The following is an 18,552-nucleotide window of genomic DNA, read 5'->3' on the forward strand; positions in this document are numbered from 1 at the left end:
CTGTATTGGGAGGGTCGTTATATTGAATGCAAAACGTGTATGATAGTCGTTCCATGAAATCGTTTGGGGCTTATCCAACCGGTCGTTGTAATGGGATGGTTGCTATAACGTGGGGTCGTTATAACGAGCGTCGACTGCATTAATAAAGGATTAAATTATTGAAAATACAAAAGTTACTTACGGAACAATTTGTAGTTTGACATCCGGAATACATATATTATCTCGTCCACAATTTTTTTGGATATTTACCTAAACATAACAAATGAAAGTGTTATTAACAATAACAAAATCATGTTGCTAATAAAAAAGAAAACGTCACACGAAAGGATTACATAATACAAAGTTGAATTATTGATAATACTAAAAGATATAATGAGAACTTCAAACTTACTAGCCTCGTGAGGTTATTGGAAACATTCTTATCCAGAATTGGTTTTAGGTGAGGGCTGTTTGGATACGGATCGTGCACTTCGTACAGAACTTGTACAGCGATGGGAGTGAGTTTGTCCCTCACGTTATTCTGCAAAAAACAAAAGTATTGCTAATGGGTTTGAAGATGCATATTCAAGGGGGGGGGGGAGGGCACTAAGCTGGCTAAAGCACGACCTCCTGAATTACACAAGTTATAGGTTGTCTAGAACAGTGTTTCTCAACCGCCGGGTCCTGACACAAGCCAAACTGGGCCGTGAACGATTCACACTGTCTCATTTTCCCCCATTTATTTCCTATTAGCCGTGTGTGTGACAGGGCTTCCCCCTCACAAAAAAGAAATCAACCGGGCCGCGGGCTTCCAAGGGTTGAGAACCACTGGTTTAGAAGGAACCAGTGATTCCCAACGTGGGCGTTAACGCCCCCTTGGGGGCGATGGAATGTTCCAGGGGGGCGGTAGAAGCTACGGGTATAACATAGGATCCTATGGGTTAGATTGCGTTGGGGGGCGATGGGAGAAAAAAATTTCTGAAGAAGGGGACGACGGGAGAAAAAAATTTCTGAAGAAGGGAGCGATGGGACAAAAAAGGTTGGGAAACTATGTTCTAGACCAAGATGGAAAAAAGGACAACAAGTTCGAGGATTGAGTGGTTAAGAAAAAGAAAGTAGAAAATAGGGGAAGGGCGGCATAAAACCATAAACCTGTCTGTACCCAGAGAGCGAGGGACCACGTCACTGAGGGAACAAAAGAGTAACCTAGAGAGTGTGCAAGCATGTGAGTGACCAAAACAATGTGTAAGCAAGTGAATTATCATAAAATTGACTTAGCAAAGACCAAAACAGTAAGCGACCAAAAGAATGACCTAGAGAGTGAGTAAGCATATTGTTCCGGATAACTTCTCACAAGTCCTTGAAAGATGCAGAGAATGACACACAATTTTCAGGACGCACAGATTTATTCCCAGAAAACAACTATTTTACACGTACTTACAAGCAGACAGAACGCGATCGACAAATAAGAATCTCGCACTAAGCTTAAAGTCCCTACAACACTGACTGCCCTCTCGTGATCATATCACTTTTTATAGATGCGGTTGAACCTTCGAGAAAAAGAAAATTCCAGAAAACTACATTTCACAGTTTCCAAATTGGCTTCGCCACCAGACAGGCAGAAAATCATCGTTAAAGAAAAATCAGTTTCGCGCAGTACCTTCGCATTTCTCGGTTGGCAACAGGACATTGCCAAGTTTGTAAATTTTGGGGAGTTCTCAAGAAATTACGCTACCGATATTTTTCGTAACAATATGAATGATTCAAAACAGTGTGCAAGAATGTGAATGACAAGAGTGACCCAGAGAGCAGAAACTAGTTCAGTGAGTGACTAAAAGATGACCGAAAGAGTGTACAAGCGCGAGAGGGACAAAAACGGTGTTCAAACACGTAAATTACCAAAAGAATGACGTAGACCGTAGAGAATGTGTAAGCACGTGAGTGACCTAAACAGTGTGCAAGAATGTGAATGACAAATGTGACCCAGAGAGTAGATATCAGGTGAGTAAGTGGCAAGAAGAGTGACCTAGAATGACCAAAAAAGTGCAAGCACATGATTGAGTGACTCATAGAGAGCAAGGTGGATAAGCGACCAAAAAATGACCTAGAAAGTGAGCAAGCATACGAGTGCCTAAAACATTGTGAGTGACAAAAAAAGTGCGCAAACACGTGAACCACATGTCCTAGAGGGTATGTAAGCATGTGAATGACCAAAAAAGTGTGCATACCCGTGAATAACCATAAGAGTGTCCTAGAGAGTATGCAAGCATATGAATGACCGAATAATGTGTGCAGGCATGTAAAGGGTCATAATAGTGACCTAGAGAGCAAGGACTAGGTCGGTAAGCGACCAGAAAATGATTTAGAGAGTGTGCAAGTATAAGAGTGACTCATAGAGTTAGGAAATATGTCAATGAGCGACCAAAAGAGTGACCTTAGGAGTATTTAAGCATGACCAAAAGAGGGGGCTTAAAAGATAGAAGTGTATTTACGGGGGGGGGGGGGGTAAGTGGCCCGAGGGTGGCAAGCTCGGGGTGGGGGCAACTTTGAGGAATGAGTGATCAAGAAAATTACCCTAGAGAGGTAGAAGGACGGTAGAATTTGCGTTAGCCCCACAGGCCACCATAAATCCACCTCTACGTGTATGTTGATTCATAATGCTCTCTAAATCTACTTGAAATGGTACAATCGATTTCAGCACATGCAAAGACATTTTAAATTAATGCAATAAAAGCAATTTTAAGCATGCATAAAATTAAAGGTAACATGTCTATTAATTTCAACATAATCCATATTCCTTTGTGGGTGTGACGGTAGTAAAAAAATTGTTTTATGCAAATGGCCTTAAGTTGTGCGTGGTAAGAAATTGGTTTTATTTTAATTGCAATGTCCTGATTGGTCAACAGCAAGGGCCCTTAAACTGACGTGGCCGTCAAACCTTTCTGCAGTGGCCCCCGTCGACCGAAAAGGCTTACAATTTTACGCAATTTATAGAAATATTGAAAAAGAATCTCACAAAATGAAAAAAATGTATCCTCCAGATTTGGTGAAGGAAATTATTTCAAATTTACTTTTAGACAACATTTCAGAAATAATGACGAAAATAATTCCATAATTACGAAAAAAACAATTTTAGAATTAATGAGAGAAATAATTTCATTATTATTGAAAGAAATAATTCGAGAATCAATTTTTGCTCAAAGATAGCTGATGACTCAGCTCGGTGTTTCAAGGAGAGCTCTACGTTTTTCTGTAACGAGAAAATTAATGTGACAATTTGTTCGAATATGGCGGATGAGTCAGCCTAGTATTTCAAGGAGATCTACTAAAAAAGTTATAATAACAACATCACGTCTGTTTGATATCACCGCGATTAACTCGGGAATTCTGAACCCCGAAGAACTCGTAATTATTATATACATTGCTAAACACGGATGCAACCGGTACTTCACTTTGCTGACGCTATTACCTCTATAATTATTATGCAATTTTGCTTCTTACCTGAATGTAAGCATAGACGCTTTTGCAGAACCTGGACTCTCTACGTAATTCCACCGACATATTTTGTTGGTTTTGGTTCTCTTCTTGTAGGAAGAAAACCCTTGGTGCATTGCTGTGTGCGTCTAGAGTAGTTCTGTACACGAAATCTGCAAAAGTTGCACAACTGAATATCAGTCGAATGTCCTATATGGGTACAGTTATATCTAAATCATTCTGAAGATTACTCTATAATGTGAGAAACGTTCCTTACCGACTCTGGGCTGGATACCGACACCCGTGAATTCCAAACAAAAGTGCACCACCACGCTAAACCAGGAAAAAAACGTTAAGGCACATCAATAGGTATAGAATAACCAAATAATAGGTATAATAAAATAACATTCTGTAAAATCATTCTTGCTCACCAAGGGACGAGGATATTATTGTCCCAACCCAGTCTGCAGACTTTTTCGTCCAGGTTGATTTTCTCTGGTGAGATCCTGAGACTTGCTGTTGCTTTCACAACTGGACGGGACCTAGTGAGATGCGAAACAGACTAATGCTGAAAATTTCAAAGTCAAATGTTTCCGTTTATATTGCATTTAAAAATATGATTTTTTTTTCTCAGATCCGCATTTACATTTAAGGAAGTTTTAGCATACAGGGTTTCCCAAAAAATTGATTTTTGCATTTTTTTTTTAATGTATACGTCCCCTTGGGAAATTTAAGACATTTTGAGTAACCGCACGTCATTTGAAAATTTTTTGTAATCGAAAGTCTGTTTCTATAGTCATGTCAACGTTTGCAGGGATATCCGCTGTGCAAATAATTTGGGACAGCCTATATATATAGCAGTAATTAAGTTCTTTTTTTCATTAAATAAGTACAGTAAAATGGGAATAATCGAGTGAAGCTCACCTCAGAAATACCGCTTTATCCGACTCATAAGCTCCAATTAGAAGATCTGCAAGAAAATGGGCAATAATGAAATAATACACCGAATATTTTATTTAAAATTGAATTTTTTGCATGTGGCGGACAAAAGCTTTAACCGTGAACAGCCGTCGTCCATATCTCATCAAAAATCTAGTATAAGTGTCACTCGAATTGTTTTTACCCTCGAATTTTACACTTATGCCTTTCGTTCAAATAAACTGAAGAGCCAAAAAAACTGGTACAGGCATGCGTATGCAAATAAAGAGATATGGAACCAATCAGAGTACGGCGCTGCGGTCTGTAACGCCTATATAACACAACAAGTGTCTGGCATAGTTGTTACATCGGTTACTGCTGCTATAATGGCAGGTTATCGAGATTTAAGTGAGTTTGAACGTGGTGTTATGGTCGGCGCACGGGAGATGGGACATAGCATCTCCGAGGAAGCGATCAAATTTGGATTTTCACGTACGACCATTTCACGAGTGTACCGTGAATATCGGGAATCCGGTAAAAAATTAAATCTACGACATCGCTGCGGCCGGAAAAAGATCATGCAAGAACGGGACCAACGACGACTGACGAGAATCATTAAACGTGACAGACGTGCAACCCTTCCGCAAATTGCTGCAGATTTCAATGCTGGGCCATCAACAAGTGTCAGCGTGCGAACCATTCAACGAAACATCATCGATATGGGCTTTCTGAGCCGAAGGCCCACTCGTGTACCCTTGATGACTGCACGACACAAAGCTTTACGCCTCGCCTGGGCCCGACAACACCGACATTGGACTGTTGAGGACTGGAAAAACGTTGCTTGGTCTGACGAGTCTCGGTTCCAATTGCTTCGAGCTGATGGGCGTGTACGGGTATGGAGACAACCTCATGAATCCATGGACCCTACATGTCAACAGGGGACTGTTCAAGCTGGTGGAGGCTCTGTGATGGTATGGGGCGTGTGCAGTTGGCGTGATATGGGACCCCTGATACGTCTAGATACGACTCCGACAGGTGACAGGTACGTAAGCATCCTGTCTGATCACCTGCACCCATTCATGTCCATTGTGCATTCCGACAGACTTGGACAATTTCAGCAGGACAATGCGACACCCCACACGTCCAGAATTGCTACAAAGTGGCTCCAGGAACACTCTTCTGACTTTAGCCACTTCCGCTGGTCACCTAAATCCCCAGACATGAACATTATTGAACATATCTGGGATGCCTTGCAACGTGCTGTTCAGAAGAGATCTCCACCCCCTCTTACTCCTACGGATTTATGGACAGCCCTGCAGGATTCATGGTGTCCACTACCTCCAGCACTACTTCAGACATTAGTCGAGTCCATGCCACGTCGTGTTGCGGCACTTCTGCGTGCTCGCGGGGGCCCTACACGATATTAGGCAGGTTTACCAGTTTTTTTGGCTCTTTAGTGTAGTTCAAGCGAAAATAATAATGTAAAACCCTTCTGAAAACAAGTTATTATTAAGTTTTTTATAAATATTTTCGCGCGCGTTGCGAAGTTCTCGCAGTTTGTGTGTGTGTGTGTGTGTGTGAGTGATATTGAAAATTTCTGTCCAGATTATGTTAATGTTTTCTCATGTAAGTGCAAGGCTTGCTTGTTGGATTTATAAAACTGTTTATATAGTATATATATATATATATACCTGGATATTGATTATTATCTAGATCCAATCCACCCGATAAGGACCAGCCAAAAGTACTGATGACACGAGACCCAGGAATTTCTTCGGAAGTGATTTCCTACAAAACAAAGACGAATTTTTCGAAGATTCCATTATTCCAAGATTGAAATTTATTTGTGTCTCTAGATTGATTCGTATGTACATGAGAGAACGTAGGAAGTTACCTGAGCAGGTTTCGTGATGATTCCACCGGAGCTGCCATGAAACAGGTACACTACACCTTTACCCCTTTTACCACCATATGGACAACCAATCGCCAAATCTGTGAAAAGAAATTTTGATGAAATATAATTATAATATATAATGATAATTATTATGAATAAGAGATGCAAATTATCTTTAGTGAGGATTCGAAATTCAAGTAAACTTCGTTGGAAAAATCGCGACATTTTTATGAAAAAAGTCCGGATGGTTATAAATACAGAAATGCCCCATAAAATACGGGTCATACGGTTAAACGAGTTACGTCTGAAAAAATTCGCTTTCATTTTTCACTAACCATTGAATCCATCTCCGTTAATATCAGACGCGTGCGAAAGAGAAAGACCAAAGCGCCCCCTAGAATACGTCCCATCGATGTGGCTCTGGAGTAAGAAGTCATGCTGAAATGATAGTTAACATACGCATGATAATATGACAATAAATAAACCGAGATGATCATGAATGCTACCATGAGGACAATACATTTACATAATGAGGGAATATAATCTGGCAGCAAAATATACGTACCTACATTGGCAATACACATGAGAAAATGAACGTAAATAAAACCACAATTTGAAGAGAAAAACAGCTTCTCTTCATATTCTGGGTTTATTTACGTTGATTTTCTCATGCGCATTACCTCACTCAAAAACTAATTTATTTCTAATATACAGGGTGATCACAATTAAAGTTCCCGTACTCTGAGTAGTTTTCCTCAAAAACTGCTTATCCGAATACAGCTAAATTTTTAGGAGGATATCTTAATGAGACCATGGGAGAGAGAGATTTATGAAATAAAAAAATAGTTCGCTTTTTGACCACTAGGTGCTTTTTATTGACTTTGCTTTTCCCAAGGTCCATATGCAAACCAAGTTACAATGAAATACGCGTACTAGAACGGGCGCTAACTGAGTAGTTTTAGTATACTGACACTGTGTTCAGACCATTATTCGAACTCTGTGGCTCAGACCAATGTTGCACCCGTCCATATACTGACACTACTCCGAATTATGTTATACCAGTTTTAGAAGACGTATTCCATTGAAACTTGGTATATACGTTTTATGGTCCATGGGAAAAAGTAAAATGCAATAAAAAGCGCCACGTTTTCACCTGGTGGTCAAAAATTTAACTTTTTTTTCATTCCATAAATCTCTTTCCCATGGTCTCATTAAGATATCTTAATGAGAAAAAATTTGGCTGTATTCGGATAAGCAGTTTTTGAGGAAAATCCACTCAGAGTGCGTGTGGAAACTTTAATTATAATCACCCTGTACATTGGTTTGATATTTAGATAATGCGATACCCTAACGTTTGTACTTGGAATTTTGAAACACCCTTTATATAGGCTACGTATGTATTTAAAAATTCTGGCCGCTGTCACTCGTTTTCAAGATAACGGAACATAGGATGTATTGTACTGTAGTTTAGTAAATAGAATGTTTTTCTGTTGTTCTCAAAGTGTATGTCACGGCTCTCAAAGGCGTCACCACACTTTTCTATTTGGGGCGTTTTGGTGAGCCGGTGATATTGATATGTGCTAGTTTGGAACTTTGTGGGGGGGGGTCCTTTGTTAAAATATTCTGGGAACATTTAAACGTTGACCAAGATAAAGGAGCAGTGGTTGATAAATGTTTGAGAATCACTGATCTACAGGGTGTTTCAGAAAGGACTCCCTAACTTTGAAATGACACAACATGGAAACAGTGATAGACAGAAAGATGAAACAAATCGTACATTTGATGAGCAGGTCTGGAATTTCGAATAAGCCGCTTTGTGAAATTAGTTACAACTTTTGCTGATCGATAGCACCACATTCTCCGTGCAATACCTTTTAAACAGTTACTGGGAGATATTCCTGCAGTGTCTCAGGGTATGGATGGCGTATGCCTTGCAGATGAACAGTTCAAGCTGATACAGCATTTGAGGACTCTTGCTGTAAACAATGATATTCAAATGGCCTCAGAGGAAGAAGTAAAATAAAACTATTGTGGCGCCATCTATTAGTCAAATTCTCATTAATTTTGCAAATCGGCTACGGAGTCCTTTCTGAAAAATCCCGTACATTTTTATTCGGTATAAAATAATAATAATCATTATTTCAGTAATGTATTGTTATTATTGATTTACTTGCTTGTTCTGGTAAACAATGTACACCCTCCCGTTCTCGTAGCTTCCATCCTTGGCGGTCAAGTCGGTATAGAGTGGGGCTCCAACAGCGATGTCGTCAAACCTTCGACACAATATTCGAATTTATTCAGAATGATTAGTTGGATATTAATTATTTTCGGTTCAAAACAATTAGTCATAAATGATAGAGAGTGGATTATTATCGGACTGCATGGGGTAAATTCGGTGAAACGGACTTGCAAATTACAAAGATAATAGGACTTACCCATCGCCGTTGATGTCGGATACACACACAGAATAGCCAAAGTATGATCCCAGCTGTTCTCCCGTAATGTTGACTAGAGTGTGGAGCGTTGAGCTGAATATTGCGATCTGTTGAGAGAAAATGTTCCAGAATTAAATTCATGAAATGCGATAACATAAAAGAATTCCGTGCCTTTCTCCAACACATATAAGCAGTAGCGTCTTAACGAGTGGGCCAACAGGACCCGGGCTTAAAGCCATGTGTCAAATTATCACGAGCCACAAAATTATTGAAGATTTTCATTAATTCTTAATTCGCACTTAATCCGAAATCATATCTTTAAAAACTGAAAAGATGAATTTTAAAATTATTTTTTGGTTATTCTGAAATTATTTTTTAGCTTTTCTGAAATTATTTTTTAGCTTTTCTGAAATTATTTTTAAACTGTTCTGAAATTATTCTAAAAGAATACTTCTTATTAGTTTTTATCTATTCATATAAATTGCCAGTTTGGAAGAATTCTTAAGAATCGTTAGTTCTGAAATAATTTTTTTAATCATTTCTCAATTTTCAATATAAATTTGAAATTATTTCTTTCAAAAGTTTCAATTATTCTGAAGTTATTTTTAATTTATTACGGAATCATTTCTTTCTCTAATTCTGATTTTCCATCAATTCTGAAATAATTTCTATCATTCCTTTCACCTATTCCGAATTTTCAATAGTCATTTTCATTAATAATTTCTTTCATTAATTCTGAAATCATTTCGCTCATTAATATTATATAAAATTTTCATAATTTTTTTGTTTAGTATTGGCATATATTTGTGCAGGAACACTTTTTTTTGTTGTAAACATATCCTACTTTTTATCGATAAACTCGATCAGGGTATCGATGGAATTACTAGCAAATTCGCAGATGATGTGAAGCTAATGGGGGTAATCGGGAATGAAAGCGATAGGGAGTTGCTCCAGACCAACTTAAACAAGATTGCAGCATGGGCAAATGAATGGAGCATGACGTTTAGCGTAGATAAGTGCATGGTCGCTCATTTTGGTTCGAACAACCCACGGTTCTCTTACGAGTTGAATGGTGTCACTATCCCGGATGCAACTAGAGTCACCGATTTGGGAATTCTCATTGACGAGCGACTTAAGTTTTCTGAACATTGTTCAGCGGTTGTCAAAAAATCGAATACAATGCTTGGTTTCACTTTCAAAAATGTCTCTTCGCATTGTCCTAAAGTCATTCTTCCGCTTTTTCGAGGCTTAGTTCGTCCTGGACTGGAGTATGCTGTAAGGTTTTGGAGACCATACCTACAGAGGGACATAGACTTGGTTGAAGGGGTGCAGAGAAGAGCTACGCGTGTCCTTATTGGCACACAGGGCTTGAGTTATGAAGAAAGACTTCATTTTTTGAATATGTTTACATTGGATGAACGCAGGTGTCGAGGAGATATGATCGAAGTGTTCAAAATTTTCAATGGGATGGATAGGATGGACCATGAACTTTTACTACACCGCCAATCGACTGCTTTTACAAGGGGACACCAGTATCGATTGGTGAGGGACAATGCAAGGTTATGGTGTCGCAGGGAATTTTTCTCCAATAGGGTTGTTAATAAATGGAATAGCTTACCCCCGGAGGTAGTAAATTGTAACACAATTGACACGTTTAAAAAGAAATACGATAAACATGTTGGGGTAAATCGAGAAGCTATCCATTCTTAGAATAAGACAACCATAAGTAATCTTTATGGGCATCGTATAATATTTTATCATGTGTATATATTGTTTGTAATTTGTGTTAATTGCATTTTTAATTGGGTTGCTGTATTTTTGAAACATATGACAACCATATTTTTATGGGCATCTTTTTATCAGCCACCTCGTTGGGCATTTTGCCTGTTGTGGCGTTGTATTTGTATTTGTATTTGTATTTGTACTATAAATTGGGTTATCGGGTAAGACTTGTTGAATACCGACTTTTCCTCCCGAAATAAATGAGATTGCGGGGCCCCCAAAAAGTGTTTGATTCTCGTTGAGATGGCCCTGCACGTAAGTATTGTTATTCAAATCATGCTATTGGAAATAACGCAAGGAAAAAGAAATGCACCCACTTTCCCAACAAGCCGATTGCCACGCGGCACACCAACAACCACGTCTTGGTCACGGTCTCCTGTGAATTCGCCCAATGCCATGGAATAACCTGTAGATAAAAAAAAGTGCAATGGGTAAGAGGTTTCATTTCATTACAGAAGTACAAGAAGTAGTTGTTACGCGTATGGAGATTGAATTAGTATCAGGGGAAGACCCAATATCAACCATTGTTGTTAACGAGTAACAGCTCATTTCTGAATTTTCCTGTTACTAGCGCTTTCTTAAGGGGTTTTCATTGCTATAATGACAATAGGGGGATAAAGTACTATTGGTCATGTTAGTTTACTTCAGCCACGAATCACCGGCTGGAGCTTTACAAACGTTTCGGACACGGAAGAGACTAAAGAAAAGTTCAGGTCCAATCACTCCTGCTGAACTGGTACCCCTTGCCATCTATCGACTAAAATTTGAACCAATTTTTTTCCCCCGTAACAAAATAGATCCCCACTTCGTAAGAGTAACTATTTCGCAATCCACATTCAAATATACCAGATTCTTTAATTTTTATAAATTTTTAAACTATTTACGAATTCATGGGACATCCTGGACATTCTCTTGTCTCTGCAAGAGAATCTCATCAAAAAAAGAGCGTTTTTCTAGAGATGTTTTCTTCGTTCTTAAAAAAGTAAGCTCACCGAGATAGCTGTCATCATCATATTCAGGTGCCTCTGAAGTATCCAGTAAAGACTGCTTAGAATGAAGGTCTTGAGAGAATAGCTGCCCTAAAAATTCGACAAAAATTCAAAACTTCATTGAATAGATATTAAAAAATTACGCAATGAAATAAAAATTTATACAATCACAAAACAATTAGAACGGATGAATTTAAAACAATTTAAAACCATTGAAATAGATGATTCTGAATGAAATCCAATCTGTAAATTTTATCACCAACCTTGCCAGTACCAGCTTCCAACAGCACCGATGAACAAACGTCTTCCATCCTAGAAATTGTCATCAAGCGAATAATGATTTATCGCAATTGATACCAACTGAAAATTTTAGCTAATTTAATATACTGCATTTTAAAATAATGAATACTTTTCAGTACTTACTTTGCTCACAGCCGCAGAGAAGCCAGCTTGGCCAGACCCTTGGCGATGATAACCCCAAGCAGCTAGAATTTAAAGCAATACAAATTCGTTATAATCATGAAAGTGAAAGAAAAGTGTTTGTTATTAATTGGTTTCAATATTAATGCCAATTAATTATGGCTAATTATTATGGACAAAAAATGGTCAATGTCTGGATGACATCGAGATACGATATTCTTGGTCTTTTTTTTCTCTCGTGTTTCTTGTCTGATGCATAAATAGATTTTCCAGAATGGTGCCCGGCAGTCGCACCAGAGTGTTTTCGTCCAATTATTGCGGAATAATCCTCAAAATTGCCTCCTTGCTTCATCTTCATTACAGGGGGTAGGAGGTTTTGCTGATGGATATCACGGCTGCTTCACTTCTCTTGTCGTTGACAAGCCTAATTATCGACTTAATCAAAGTTGCCGACGCATTCGTTGCGCTTCTTGTTTGCATGCGTTTGTGCGTATGTATAAGAGATAGAGATATACATCTGTTTAATTTCTTTTTCTTTTGTCCTTTCATCGTTCTCTAAACTTTGGCGAAAAAACATACAAGATGATTGCTGTAAAATGATCTCCCGCGAGTTTTCAATCACACGGCTCAATTGTATTATCCGAGCAGACCGAAGAAAAAACACATGTTTATGGTCCTTGAAGAGTTCTTCCCTCGAACTCATTTTACTCAAGATATTTCCGGGGAAAGTCAAGAAAATGATCAGATATGACCTAATCTTACCACATGCGGTTACGTAAGTAATTGAACTGCTGACAATTTGGGTACGGAATACGCGCTTGTTTTCAGGAGCGTAATGATCATTACTTCAAAGAAGGAGTACGTCGTGCTTGTAATGTTCAAATCTATTCTGTCACGGTACAGAAAAGGTGGGTTTAGAGTTCAGTTTTTTGAGCTTCATGAAAATATCAAACCAACTTTATAGAGACCTGTTTTCGAGGTTCAGGGAATAGGTCCTGGAGACGTATAAATAAAGTTTACATTCCTAGATATATATCAGGTATAGAAGAATTAAGGATCTCATGGTTGTTAAAAATGAACCAAAACGTCGCTTATAGAAAAGTACTTGACGAAATTTCATTTTGGAGAAGTTGAATGCCGTGTTTTTTGTGTGATTTACTTAATTACAGCCAAAATTCGATATTTGCTGTGATGCAGTTGGTAGAGTATAGGACGTAACGCGAAGGTAGCAGATTCGAATCTTCCGTTCTTATTCCTTTTTTCCTCCCTTCCATTTTCGTGTTTTGACGATCTTTGATTTATTTTTCTTCATCGTATTCTTTTTTAAACAGAAGTGCTCTCAAAACTGACAGAAGGTGGACGATGATTTTTTTGAGAGTTTATTGGACAACCTTTGAAAGTATTTTGATGTAAAAAGAATAATATTTTCTTTGAGAAGAAAGGATTTAGCTCATTTTGTTTCCCAAACTCCTTTTTTCTAGCTGCTATGCACCTGGTCAGCGCTAACAGTTGTATGTGCAACTTTAAATTTTAATAGAAACCGTAATTTACTGCGATTAATTCGTGGCTTTATAAAGTTCGGAGACGAATTTTGCCTGCTTTCGGAAAAAGTTGTTCATCATATAATCCTATCATTCTTCAGCGATGGAATTTTGGGGAATGGTGAAAATTTTGGCCACACGTTTTGATAGAGAAAAATGTTGATTTTTTTACTGGAATTTGAAATCTGTTGTTTAAAAATCATTACTAATTATTCTTAATGTTTTTTAATACAATATTTCTCTTTCAACCTCTCGGCGAAAAAAAGCGCAGAAAACAGGCAGCGGTTTTTAATCTGCATCAAGAAATTCAGAGATTTTTCTTTCGTTTAAAAAAATTATTAAAATGAAGAATTTATTTTGAAAAAGACTGTTTCATTTATACGCAAGATTTTTAAGTTTCACAGTATCAAAGTTAATGAGTTATTTGGCGGAAAGCAGTTTCGCCAAAAACTCCGTCCCTCGTGACGTTTTGCTATCTCTTTTACCAATCACTACGGGCTAATTCCTCTAGTAGAACTAAGAATGCGAGCTTTGTAATTACGCGTCCTGGAGCTAAAACTTTTGGCGCATGGCATAAGACACAGTTATTGGGTGAACGTCATTCCATTAAACGGATCTACCACAGCTCAAATGCACTAGTACAATTCACTGACATTTCTTCCTTTGTGGGCTAGATGGCCTTAATTCATCACTGTATCATCTAAAGATTTGCATTCGTGACAGCCGGTATTTTAACGAGTGTCTCTTGACAGTGAAACCCACTGACGTGATGGAAGCCATTGTGTCTACGATACATTCAAACCTCACAAGGGGTTGAAACAAGAGTCAATTTTCAGAAGACGATGGTTGTTCCATGGAATAAAATAGAATTAGCTAAATCAGGAAAGTTCGCAAAAGCCACACAATGGTCACCGAAGTAAAGATTGCTAATTTTGTACTCGTGAAAGATTGAATTACCCCAAAAGAGGCAAAATATCCAATCGCATAATGCTAATACGTATCTAAGTATATTTTTTACCCAGATTCACCATCATCGGGAGGGGGGGGGGCTGGTCTCATGATAAGCATGGATGCTGCTTGAGGTTCGTAAAAGAAGTTCAAATCGCCTATAATGAATGAACGGGGGGTGGGGGTGGGGTAAGCCACCATATACTCAATGGACTTGCCCTTAGTAATGCTTCACTGTTTGTTCCAAAAAATGACACCGTAATGGCCGTCTATTATAACTAGAGTTTATAAACTTTTTGGTGTAGTGGCTTCTTCAAGCATCCTGAACTTAAATGAACCACGTCACAGGCTTCCGGAATATGCAATTGTCAGAAGACGATTTGTCTGGCTTTAGTCGGAATGAAATAGAATGATTTAAAAATAATTCATCTTTCAACTATTACTTGGGAACTTATTGTCCATTAAGGTAATGCTCGGTGCCGAATGCTCTAAAATGAGTTTAGAGCATTCTGAAGTTCCCTCGCCTATCACCACAGTTCGACAACCCTTGTCATTTTAGGGGAAAAAAAGCTAAGAAGAGTATTTATTCATATGTCGAGTGTGTATTTACGGCACATAATGGCAATAAAATAATTAGTTATGCTTGAAACTAGGCATCAAACAGGCTCCTCTTGATGGAATACAGTCTTTTGAGCTTTTTACAACATGACTCGTCGCAATCCTTTGATCTCTTTAAATCTTTTTGCTTCTCCACCCGTGTAAATAAGAGCACATTAAGTGTGTGTGTGTGTGATCTTTTCACCGACCGTATTTATACGTGACCACATGTCCCTAAACGGTTTAGATCCAGGCCATAAAAATCCATAAACATCGCTTTATATTATTTCCGGAAGCCGATTTTAGTGGCAATTTTTTTTGCTTCTTCTTGGAATACTGCTTAGATTTTTATTTTTTGCCACTGTGTATACAAACGGAAAAAAAAAAACCTATTTACATCGTGAGGCGTGTTGAAAAGTTTGTTTAAACTGCGATGGCATCACTCGAACCATTCTTTCTTTTCCCCCACGTGTGGATATTAACCTACTAGCATGTTTTTTTAAATTCTTCAATAGGACCCATGGATGGCTTATGTGGTCTGGTCAATGTTGTTCTTTGGATAGAGTTATTATGTGGAAAGTTTTCTTGAGCGGGAAAAATACTCTGATGCGGATATAAACGTCTTTTAACCTTGGTCTTGGTGAAAGACGCATTTATACGTTACGCAGCTGTGCGAAGTTTTGACTTGGAACAGTTTTTTTAAGGCTGCGGTAGTAGATGTATTTTGTAAATATGAGATTTTAAATTATGTAAACAGGATTTCTGGGAACACTAAAACACTGTATAATAGAAAGCTATTACAACGATTACAAAGTAGAGTTCGTAGGGCCTGGGAGAGTAAAAGGGTAATTGATAGAGCTGATAATGTTTGGCACGGCTATGAATTAGGTACTTCAATTCGTTTCTAGATTTGTCAGTTCTAGTGAAGTAAAAAGGGTATTGAAAAAGATATAGACGGCTAAAAATGCCAAATACGACAAAAAATTACCAAGTATGGCTGAAATTGCAGAAAAATATCCGAGAAATGAAGGGCTACTGTGAATTGTGGTGTATTGAAATCTTCGCAGAAAGCAGGCAGACCTTCGACACGATGCAGCATCACTAGAACACGGAAAAGCATAACTCGGACAACATCAATAGGTTAGGACCACGCATATACACACACAACACGTTCCTGCATGCAACAATTTGTTAGAAATTCTCAGAGCAATGTTCATGAGTTGCATGTACGGTTGAGTAAAAATACTAACACAAAGGCCAAAACAGGTGAATTTCTCAAACGAAGTGGCTGCAAGAATTATGCCCATAAAAAATATGGATGTCAAATATGTATAACCAAAATACAGCAACCTAATATAAATGCACATATCACGAAAGAAAAAAATTATTACTATATAATACACGGACCATAAAAAAAGATTATGGTTGCCTTAATCTAACTGTGGATAGCTTCTTAGTTTATCCCCCAGTATGTTTATCGTATTTCATTTTAAACGTGTCAATTGTGTTAGCGGTACCGCGTTTTGGCTACTGCAGAGATTTTCATTCATTGTATAGATGGCCACCAACAAGAAACGCGTACTGAATAAGAACACAAAAATTGGAGTTCATAGAGGCATAAAAAAGCAAAATTTAAATGTTGCAGATATGTAGAATTTTCCTTTAACAAACGTTATTGGGGGGTTGTTGATCTCATTGTTGCTGCTTTTTTTTAAAAAGGTATGCAATTTCTCAATTTTTATTTTAAATACAGTGAAACCTCGCTACAACGGTTCTGGGGAGGGGGGTGTCGATCTTGAGAGGAAGGGGATTTACTATTCAAAATTTACTATTCAACGGTACTTCATATAACGATATCCTTTACTACGATAAATCCCTCTATATCGATACTTTTAGAAAATTTCTGAAACCACTATAAAAAATTATATATTTTTTATATTTTGCTCAGAATTGTTTTGAATTTAATTTTAACTTCGACTCGTCACTTGTTTTCCTTCTTCTGAAGAGTAAACATCAACATCTTACACTGAAAAAATCACCGAAAGCAAAAGGAAGTTATTGCTACTTTCTGTGTACGGCGCAAAACTTCTTTATAGGGGCAATGCATCTTGGGGTGAATTTTTATAATAAATTAATCAAATACAATTTTTTTGCGGCGAATAAATACATAAAAGTGAATTTTCTGATCCCATTAATAATACCAAAAATGTAGAAAAAATGACGACAACAGCGTAAATTGCATCATACGTAAGGAAAATCCCTCTACAACGATATTTTTTCTTGGTCCTCAGAATATCGTTATATCGAGGTTTCACTGTATTAAAAAAAATTCATTTTTGACAATAGTAAGTGTTCATTCTATTTCTATTCAGGAGGCGTTTTAAATTCAAGTATAACTATTAGCGCATTAAATATGAAATTTCTAATGCATAGTTATTTGAAACAGCAAACATGAAAAAATTCAAAATAATAATATGCATGTCTCTGTTTAACACTCATTGGTTTATAGAAGTTAGGGTGATGTTCTCAAAACTTTTAAGTTTCGTAAACGATAGAAATAAATTACTGCATATATTTTTATGTGCACCTCTATAAAACGCAGACTCTCGAGCTTACATTTTATACAGGTTTCACTGTATATACGGAGAACTCAAGGTTTCGAATTATAATATAAAATGTTCATTTACACACGAGCAAAAAGAACGACTGACTCGAGCCGATACAAAGGAACAACTAACTAAAAAGGCGGGAAAAACATAAACAAAGTCTATGCCCCTCTGTAGGTATCATATCCTTACGACATACTCCAGTTCAGGATGAACAATGCCTTGGAAGAGCGGAAGAATGACTTTGGGAGAACGCGAAGAGAACTTTTTGAAAATGAAACCGAGCATTCTATTCGATTTTTTGACCACCTCTGAAGAATGTTGAGAAAACCGAAGCCGTCAGATGCACATTGCACCCGTGCAATGTGCATCTGACGACACAATTGCTTTTGACTTGCGTTGGGTATTCCTTGAAATATGGGCATTTAAAAAATTTCGTCTAGCAACTTTTTGCGAATGCTCCTCGTATCGTCAGATAATTTAAAACATATTCACGTCAAAAAGCCAAAAGGACTGGGCTCTTAAGTTGGAGCTTTGTCATCATCTGTGGAGTGGAGTGGGAGCATTGGCATATATTCGAACCCTACACTGAAGAAAAACAGCATGTTTCTAAATTCCCAAAATTGTCCAAAAACTTCTTCACGGAGGAAAAATATTTTCTATGTTTGTACGACAGGCATTCATATTCTCACTGGTAGTAGCTGTTTGATCCTATTTTCATGCTGCGATTCACCAACAGGGTTGACCTACGCCCTCGGAGCGATCTGACTTCATTAATCAGGGTGTGGAGCGACAGACGGACAAACTCAGACGGCACCCGCGCGTATAGGGCCATCAAACACCGAACTTGGGTAACGGGGGTGCAAGACTGAAAACCCCCTGGCAGTCCACGATAATATTTTTTTTGACTTCAACAGTCTTGAAGAACGTCGTCGAAAATATCGTTTCTCTCCTCATTTTTGGCCAGAA

The 18,552-nt window shown here is 37.9% G+C and overlaps 1 protein-coding gene across 1 annotated transcript in view; it reads right to left on the reverse strand.

Annotated features, from left to right (window-relative positions):
- Nucleotides 1-18,552, reverse strand: part of LOC149071086 (integrin alpha-PS2-like) — a 60,952-nt gene that overhangs the window by 13,957 nt on the left and 28,443 nt on the right. Inside the window, exons 5-19 of the mRNA XM_089248226.1 lie at nt 11,895-11,956; nt 11,735-11,783; nt 11,475-11,561; nt 10,800-10,888; nt 8,701-8,807; nt 8,436-8,538; nt 6,601-6,703; nt 6,266-6,363; nt 6,063-6,159; nt 4,378-4,423; nt 3,885-3,995; nt 3,731-3,786; nt 3,481-3,626; nt 392-520; nt 182-249 (exon numbers count right to left, since the gene is read on the reverse strand). Of these exons, the coding sequence (XP_089104352.1) occupies nt 182-249; nt 392-520; nt 3,481-3,626; nt 3,731-3,786; nt 3,885-3,995; nt 4,378-4,423; nt 6,063-6,159; nt 6,266-6,363; nt 6,601-6,703; nt 8,436-8,538; nt 8,701-8,807; nt 10,800-10,888; nt 11,475-11,561; nt 11,735-11,783; nt 11,895-11,956 (1,351 nt within the window). The remainder of the gene's footprint in view (nt 1-181; nt 250-391; nt 521-3,480; nt 3,627-3,730; nt 3,787-3,884; nt 3,996-4,377; nt 4,424-6,062; nt 6,160-6,265; nt 6,364-6,600; nt 6,704-8,435; nt 8,539-8,700; nt 8,808-10,799; nt 10,889-11,474; nt 11,562-11,734; nt 11,784-11,894; nt 11,957-18,552) is intronic.

The sequence above is a fragment of the Pholcus phalangioides genome, unplaced genomic scaffold, assembly GCF_987345545.1.
Source record: "Pholcus phalangioides strain wild (caught in Gottingen) unplaced genomic scaffold, Ppha-v1.0 ptg000019l_1, whole genome shotgun sequence".
In the NCBI taxonomy this organism is placed as follows: domain Eukaryota; kingdom Metazoa; phylum Arthropoda; class Arachnida; order Araneae; family Pholcidae; genus Pholcus; species Pholcus phalangioides.